Raw genomic sequence first — 8,397 nt, forward strand, 5'->3', positions numbered from 1 at the left:
ATCTCACACAAATCATCAAGGAACCCARCAGGTACAACCCTAAATCCGTAAACATGGGCACCCTAATAGACATTATCCTGACCAACRTGCCCTCCAAATACACCTCTGCTGTCTTCAATCAGGATCTCAGCGATCACTGCCTCATTGCCTGTATCCGCTACGGGTCCGCGGTCAAACGACCACCCCTCATCACTGTCAAACGCTCCCTAAAACACTTCTGSGAGCAGGCCTTTCTAATCGACCTGGCCCGGGTGTCCTGGAAGGATATTGACCTCATCCCGTCAGTTGAGGATGCCTGGTCGATCTTTAAAAGTAACTTCCTCACCATCTTAGACAAGCATGCTCCGTTCAAAAAATGCAGAACRAAGAACAGATATAGCCCTTGGTTCACTCCAGACCTGACTGCCCTCGACCAGCACAAAACATCCTGTGGCGAAGTGCAATAGCATCGAATAGTCCCCGCGATATGCAACTGTTCAGGGAAGTCAGGAACCAATACACGCAGTCAGTCAGGAAAGCAAAGGCCAGCTTTTTCAAGCAGAAATTTGCATCCTGTAGCTCTAACTCCCAAAAGTTCTGGGACACTGTAAAGTCCATGGAGAACAAGAGCACCTCCTCCCAGCTGCCCACTGCACTGAGGCTAGGTAACACGGTCACCACCATAAATCCGTGATAATCGAAGACTTCAACAAGCATTTCTCAAGGCTGGCCATGCCTTCCTCCTGGCACTCCAACCTTGGCCAACAGCCCGCCCCCCCCCCGCTGCTACTCGCCCAAGCCTCCCCAGCTTCTCCTTTACCCAAATCCAGATAGCAGATGTTCTGAAAGAGCTGAAAACCTGGACCCATACAAATCAGCTGGGCTTGACAATCTGGACCCCTATTTCTGAAACTGTCCGCCGCCATTGTCGCACCCCCTATTCAGCCTGTTCAACCTCTTTCGTATCATCTGAGATCCCCAAGGATTGGAAAGCTGCCGCGGTCATCCCCTCTTCAAAGGGGGAGACACCCTGGACCCAAACTGTTACAGACCTATATCCATCCTGCCTGCCTATCTAAGGTCTTCGAAAGCCAAGTCAACAAACAGATCACTGACCATCTCGATCCCACCGTACCTTCTCCGCTGTGCAATCCGGTTTCCGAGCCGGTCACGGGTGCACCTCAGCCACGCTCAAGGTACTAAACGATATCTAACCGCCATCGATAAAAGACATTACTGTGCAGCCGTCTTCATCGACCTGGCCAAGGCTTTCGACTCTGTCAATCACCATATTCTTATCGGCAGACTCAGTAGCCTCGGTTTTCTAATGACTGCCTTGCCTGGTTCACCAACTACTTGCAGACAGAGTTCAGTGTGTCAAATCGGAGGGCATGTCCTACCGATCCTCAACTTCGCGATGTCATCTACAAAATAGCTTCCAATACTCTACTCAGCAAACTGGATGCAGTTTATCACAGTGCCATCCGTTTTGTTACTAAAGCACCTATATACCACCCACCACTGCGACCTGTATCCCTAGTCGGCTGGCCCTCGCTAGCATGTTCGTCGTCAGACCCACTGGCTCCAGGCATCTACAAGGCTATGCTAGGGAAGGCCGCCTTATCTCAGTTCACTGGTCACGATGGCAACACCCACCCGTAGCACGCGCTCCAGCAGGTGTATCTCACTGATCATCCCTAAAGCCAAAACCTCATTTGGACGCCTTTTCCTTCCAGTTCTCTGCTGCCTGCGACTGGAACGAATTGCAAAAATCTCTGAAGTTGGAGACTTTTATCTCCCTCAACAACTTTAAAATCTGCTATCTGAGCAGCTAACCGATCGCTGCAGCTGTACATAGTCCATCTGGTATATACCCACCCAATTTACCTACCTCACCCCCATACTGTTTTCATTTATTTACTTTTTCTGCTCTTTGCACACCAGTATCTCTTTTGCACATGATCATTGATGATTTATCACTCCAGTGTTAATCTGCTAAATTGTAATTATTCGATTTATTGCCTACCTCCTCATGCCTTTTGCACACATTGTATATAGATTCTCTTTTTTCTTTTTTTCCTACTGTTATTGACTTGTTTATTGTTTACTCCATGTGTAACTCTGTGTTGTCTGTTCACACTGCTTGCTTTATCTTGGCCAGGTCGCAGTTGCAAATGAGAACTTGTTCTCAACTAGCCTACCTGGTTAAATAAAGGTGAAATAAAAATAATTTTTTTTTTTTACTGTGGATATAGATACTTTTGTACCTGTTTCCTCCAGCATCTTCCCAAGGTCCTTTGTTTGCTGTTGTTCTGGGATTGATTTGCACTTTTCGCACCAAAGTACGTTCATCTCTAGGAGACAGAACGCGTCTCCTTCCTGAGAGGTATGACGGCTGCGTCGTCCTATGGTGTTTATACTTGCATACTATTGTTTGTACAGATGAAGGTGGTACCTTCGGGCATTTGGAAATTGCTCCCAAGGATGAACCAGACTTGTGGAGGTGTACAATTTTTTTCTGAGGTCTTGGCTGATTTCTTTTGATTTTCCCATGATGTCAAGCAAAGAGGCACTGAGTTTGAAGGTAGGCCTTGAAATACATCCACAGGTACACCTCCAATTGACTCAAATTATGTCAATTAGCCTTTCAGAAGCTTCTAAAGCCATGACATAATTTTCGGGAATTTTCCAAGCTGTTTAAAGGCACAGTCAACTTAGTGTATGTAGACTTCTGACCCACTGAAATTGTGATACAGTGAAATAATCTGTCTGTAAACAATGGTTGGATGAATTACTTGTGTCATGCACAAAGTAGATGTCCTAACCGACTTGCCAAAACTATAGTCTGTTAACAAGAAATTTGTGGAGTGGTTGAAAAATGAGTTTTAATGACTCCAACCTAAGTGTATGTAAACTTTCGACTTCAACTGTATACCTTGTTATTAGCTTGTACCTATAATTGTTGATCAGTTAGGTAGCATGTTAACTACCAATACACTGCTTAAAACTATAATTGTTCAAAATGTGTAGGTTTACTAGTTGAAAATAAAATAAATCAAATGTAATTGTTCAATAATGTGTAGTGTGTAATTGTTCAAAAATTCTATGTGTTGTGTTTAAAAATAAAAATATCTGATCATATAAAATGTGTTGTGTTTAAGTTACTTTTACAAAAAAAAATATGTGATAATAAACAAACAAATCTAAACTAACAAATGTAAAATCATATTTTTCGCCAAGATGGCCTATCAATTTGAATAACGTCATTGTGTATTCTACGTAATGACGCAGTTTTACATTATTACGTAATGACGTCATCACGCAATGACATCACAACCTCATTTAGCAACTTTTAGCAACAAATCGACCTGCCGCTAGCAACTTCCTCTGAAAATGAGTTGGCAACACTGCCTGAGGCAGCAAAGCAGCCCCAAACCATGATGCTCCCTCCACCATACTTTACAGTTAGGATGAGGTTTTGATGTTGGTGTGCTGTGCCTTTTTTTTCTCCACACATAGTGTTGTGTGTTCCTTCCAAACAACTCAACTTTAGTTTAATCTGTCCACGGAATATTTTGCCAGAAGTGCTGTGGAAAATCCAGGTGGTCTTTTGCGAACTTCAGACGTGCAGCAAGGTTTTTTTTGGACACCAGTGGCTTCTTCCGTGGTGTCCTCCCATGAACACCGTTCTTGTTTAGTGTTTTACGTATCATAGACAGAGATTTTAGCATGTTCCGGAGATTTCTGTAAGTCTTTAGCTGACACTCTAGGATTCTTCTTAATTAACCTCATTGAGCATTCTGCGCTGTGCTCTTGCAGTCATCTTTGCAGGACGGCCACTCCTAGGGAGAGTAGCAACAGTGCTGAACTTTCTCCTTTTATAGACAATTTGTCCTACTGTGGACTGGTGAACATCACGGCTTTTAGAGATACTTTTGTAACCCTTTCCAGCTTTTTGCAAGTCAACAATTCTTAATCTTAGGTCTTCTGAGATCTCATTTGTTCGAGGCATGGTTCACATCAGGCAATACTTCTTGTGAATACAAAACGTACATTTAGTGAGTGTTTTTTATAGGACAGGGCAGCTTTAACCAACATCTACAATCTCATCTCATTGGTTTGGATTCCAGGTTAGCTGACTCCTGAGTCCAATTAGCTTTTGGAGAAGTCATTAGCCTAGAGGTTCACATACTTTTTCCACCCTACACTGTGAATGTTTAAATGATGTATACAATATAGACAAGAAAAATAAAATGATTTGTGTGTTATTAGTTTAATCACACTGTGTTTGTCTACTGTTGTGACTAAGATGAAGTTCAGATCAAATTGTATGACTAATTTATGCAGAAATCCAGGTAATTCCAAAGGATTCACATACTTTTTCTTGCCACTGTATATTATAGGTAATAATACCATGGCATTGTTGAATACTCGTTTCTGATTGGCTTGAAGGGCATTCTAGAGCGTGCATTATTTAAGCAATAATGCCTGATTACCCAGGAATTATCATGTGACAACTCCCTCAAAGGGCTGTTCTGAGGCCCAAGGCGAATAAAACGGTTGCCAACATATTTATAAAAATATGAATGACATTTCTGCATATTAAATATTATTTTAATGAGTCATGGCTACTGGGGCTACCGAGTGGCGCATCAGTCTAAGCCACTGCATCTCAGTGTTAGAGGATCGCAGTGTTACTGACCCTGGTTCAATTCCAGGCTGTATCACAACCGGCCGTGATTAGGAGTCCCATAGGGCGGTGCACAATTGGCCCAGCGTCGTTAGGGTTTGACCAGGGAAGGCCGTCATTGTAAATAAGAAATTGATCTTAACTGACTTGCCTAATTAATTAAAGGTTAAGTAAAAAACAAGTAAATTTGTTTTTGCATTATGAAGTTGCTACCCAAGCGGCTGGTCGTTAGTTATTTTCTCATGTTTTGACCCAGTCGTTACGTTTAATAATTATAATAATTTGACGTTACTATCAGCATACCCCAAATCTAGAGGTTCTGAGTTCAAATCCCAGGTGGGGTCATTTTGTCAGGAATAAGTGATCATGTCAAATGTAATCATATTGTTGTTAATTAAAGATTTTTACACTATTTTAGCTGAACAGCGTACCACTTACCTTAAAACCCCCATACCATTTAATTACTTTACTTATAATGGTTTCGGAGACCTGGGACCATCATGTGACAAAAAAACACAACGTCCCAAGAATGTCCTAAAATGGTTCTAACATGGTCCTGACATGGTCCTCAGTGACGTCCAGGGAACTAGACAAAGGTACTTCAGAGAGCGTTTCCTTGGGACTGTCATGCGACGTCCTAAGGACTAGTAAAATTATAGTCCTGAGATTGTCCTTAAAAGGTTGTGACATGGTTCTCAGTGACATCCTAGGAACTTACAGGGAACTACACAAAGGTCCCTCAGAGAACGTTCCCTTTGGACCATCTACATCAAATGAAAGTCCTGAGAATGGCCTAAAAAGGTCTTGACATGGTCCTCATTGAAGTCCTGGGAACTTAAAGGGTACTACACAAAGGTCCCCCAGAGAACGTTCCCCTGGGAGCATCATGGGACTTCCCCTTGACCATCATGAAATGTCTCCTTGTCGTCATTGAATGTCCCGTGGATAACGTCTCTCCAAAACCCCTTTAAGGGACCTAATGGGAACGTTGCTGAATGTCCTTAAGACATGGGACTTCCCCACAACCCCTGTTTGTGGGGATGGCTCTTTGAGGAAAATGCTACACGTGGATAATTTGCTAAATGTGTCAAATATTGTGAACCATTAAGTGTCCTCTTAAGTGTCCTCTTGTCCACTCCTACATTTTTCCTGATCTAAAAAACACATGCTAGGTGAAAGCATTGTGATGCCTGGGAAATTGTTGTCACTAATTAAATGATTTAATGATTAAGATAGAGGAAAGGAGACAAGGAGAGGAGGCCACTCTAAACAGTCGAGATTCACCCAAACATTGCAGTGCATTCCTGGCTTCATGTCCTCTCTTGCCTTAGCAACTGACTGAGAATGTTTTGTCTGTGTGCTAGTCCCAACCTTGACCCTCTCTACTCTCTTGTTCCAGAAAAAGTACCGTGACTTCCGGCTGCAGGGCGTCCTGGACTCCACACTAAACAGTAAGATGTATGACACGGTGCGGAACAGACTGACCCTGGAGGAGGCCACGGCGTCGGTGAGGGAAGGAGGGATGTCGGGCATATCTATGAAGGACAGTGATGAAGACGACGATGATGACTAGATCAACATCACCGGATGGAGCCTGCAAATCAATGCATGTATCAACTTTGTTAACCACTGGACCAATCTTATAGGGTTATTATTTTTCACTGTCAGATAGATAGAAATACCCACAAAGGAACAACAATACAAATTAGTAACTGAATACATAAATTATAATTATATTAGTCATTATAATTATAAAATATATATATTTATGTGTTGAACTAAAAAGTATAGGTGTTTTACAAAAAAAGTTAGCATTTGCCTAGCATTCACTCTTGAATGTTCCTAAGCAATATGGAGAACCATGTATGCGATGTTGAGTACCATGATTAGGGATAATGCTTGGTGTGTACCTGTTGAATGCAAACCTGTTGAGGCGCTTTGTTAACGTACTGTGAATACAGTAATGGTACATCATTGTGAGGAGGAGAGTAAGATCACCTATTGTTCTCATTCATCTCAGAGCGTATGTCTACAGCCTAAAGGGAACCAAACTACAGACAGCCAGGCAACCTGTTTGTAGCTAGATTACAATACATTATAAAAAGTAGCTATCCATTCTCTCTCCTCTCTTAACATCAATGTAGAATTTACTTTGTTGACTCAATTCAATACTCAATACTACAACATTTTCCCTCACTGGCAAAACATTTAGCCACATTTTTTTTTAAATTATGAGTTGTTTTAGAAATGCAATATTTTAATTGTTTCATTGTTATATCTTGTTGATGTATTTATTGATAATTTATGTTTTTTAAAACATAATGTTTTTTAAAAATATGTTATATTTTAGTTATAATAGCAATTAGCACAAAAATATTCAATCACAAAGGGAAAAGAGACTTTCTTCTGTGTCCCCTATACTTCCGCCATTCCAGGTGATTACGTGTTTCCACACTTTTATATCTTTATTGTGTCTGCCAGTATTTTCTCTGCCGCTGATGTTGTTTTGTATATACACATACTGTACATTGCCCTGTGTGCAGTTACTGCATGTCCCAGTTATCATCTTCTCTCCAAAAGTGTGTTTGTTCTCAGTGTAAAGTTACTGGTGGAGTCATTTTGCTTCTGCCTTATGGGAGCTTATAGATCTGGGGCCCACAAAGTGAAAATAAAAGTATCTGTACAAACATACTGCTTTTTTATTCATGTAATTGTTATTGTTGTTGTGTTGTACAGTCCTGATGGGTATACTAGAAAGTAGGTTCAATTAGTTAGCCAGCTAACATTGATAAACTACCAGAAATAACTATAGATGTGTTGCTTAATTAAGACATCTAAACGTAGATACAGTATGTGTTTTTGGTTGGGGAGTCATTTAGACAATGCCCATTTCAAGCTGTCAGGAAGAAAAAAAAAWAWTTCTGAATATTTAGGAAAGTTAGTTAGCCAACTCCTTGATCCTGCTTTGTAGTATACCCCCCTGGAAATCATATTAATTTTAGTTACATTTCCTAGAAGTAATCTGCCCATAGAAATTAGTGTAAAGAGTTAGAGAGAAGTGTTATGTTGTGATACATTTTTAAGAAAAACAAACTCAAATTGAAGCTGTATGCACAATACATACACTATATATACAAAGGTATGTGGACACCCCTTTAAATTAGTGGATTTGGCTATTTCAGCCACATTCGTTGCTGACAGGTGTATAAATTGAGCACACCGCCATGCAATCTCCATAGACAAACATTGGCAGTTAATTAACAGCTAATAAACGGGAAGCAAGTACAGGGAGTGAATTTAATAAATAAACTAAACATGTGCGTAATACGCACACCCCATCAACCACCCAACTTTCGTTTTTGCCTTAAATAACCTTCTGTCTTATGTAACAATACCAAACGTAAAATATAATACTAATTTGAGTGTCCCGAATTTACTTTACTATGTTACGTTTAGTCTATGAGACCAGGCTGCGTGCTCCAGTGTTGAGACTTGGGCCAGTTCTTGCTGTGATGGTCAATTGAGAATTTTATTTGAATACCATTATCATTCTCATTTTAAAAGCTGATTGAAGCTTAAAAACCAAAGCAGCACAGATCGTGCCTGCGTAAATCTCCAGGCCTATTAATCCATCTCGCTGTCCTCTCCCTCACAAAATTGTTGCATCGCGCCTGGATTTATGTGCTGATTAAATGTATAATATCCAGAGGACCCTCATATGCTAGATT

General features: G+C 40.9%; 1 protein-coding gene across 6 annotated transcripts in view; it reads left to right on the forward strand.

Moving 5' to 3' along the window:
- LOC111969950 (calcium-dependent secretion activator 1-like) overlaps positions 1-7,350 on the forward strand; it is a 184,002-nt gene extending 176,652 nt beyond the window's left edge. For all 6 annotated transcript variants that reach the window (XM_070445576.1, XM_023996349.1, XM_023996350.1 and 3 more), the window contains one exon: positions 6,069-7,350. In XM_070445576.1, the coding sequence (XP_070301677.1) occupies positions 6,069-6,242 (174 nt within the window). In that variant the 3' untranslated portion in view covers positions 6,243-7,350. The remainder of the gene's footprint in view (positions 1-6,068) is intronic.
- Positions 7,351-8,397: the final 1,047 nt, after the last annotated feature.

This window comes from Salvelinus sp. IW2-2015, linkage group LG11 (genome assembly GCF_002910315.2).
Source record: "Salvelinus sp. IW2-2015 linkage group LG11, ASM291031v2, whole genome shotgun sequence".
NCBI lineage: Eukaryota > Metazoa > Chordata > Actinopteri > Salmoniformes > Salmonidae > Salvelinus > Salvelinus sp. IW2-2015.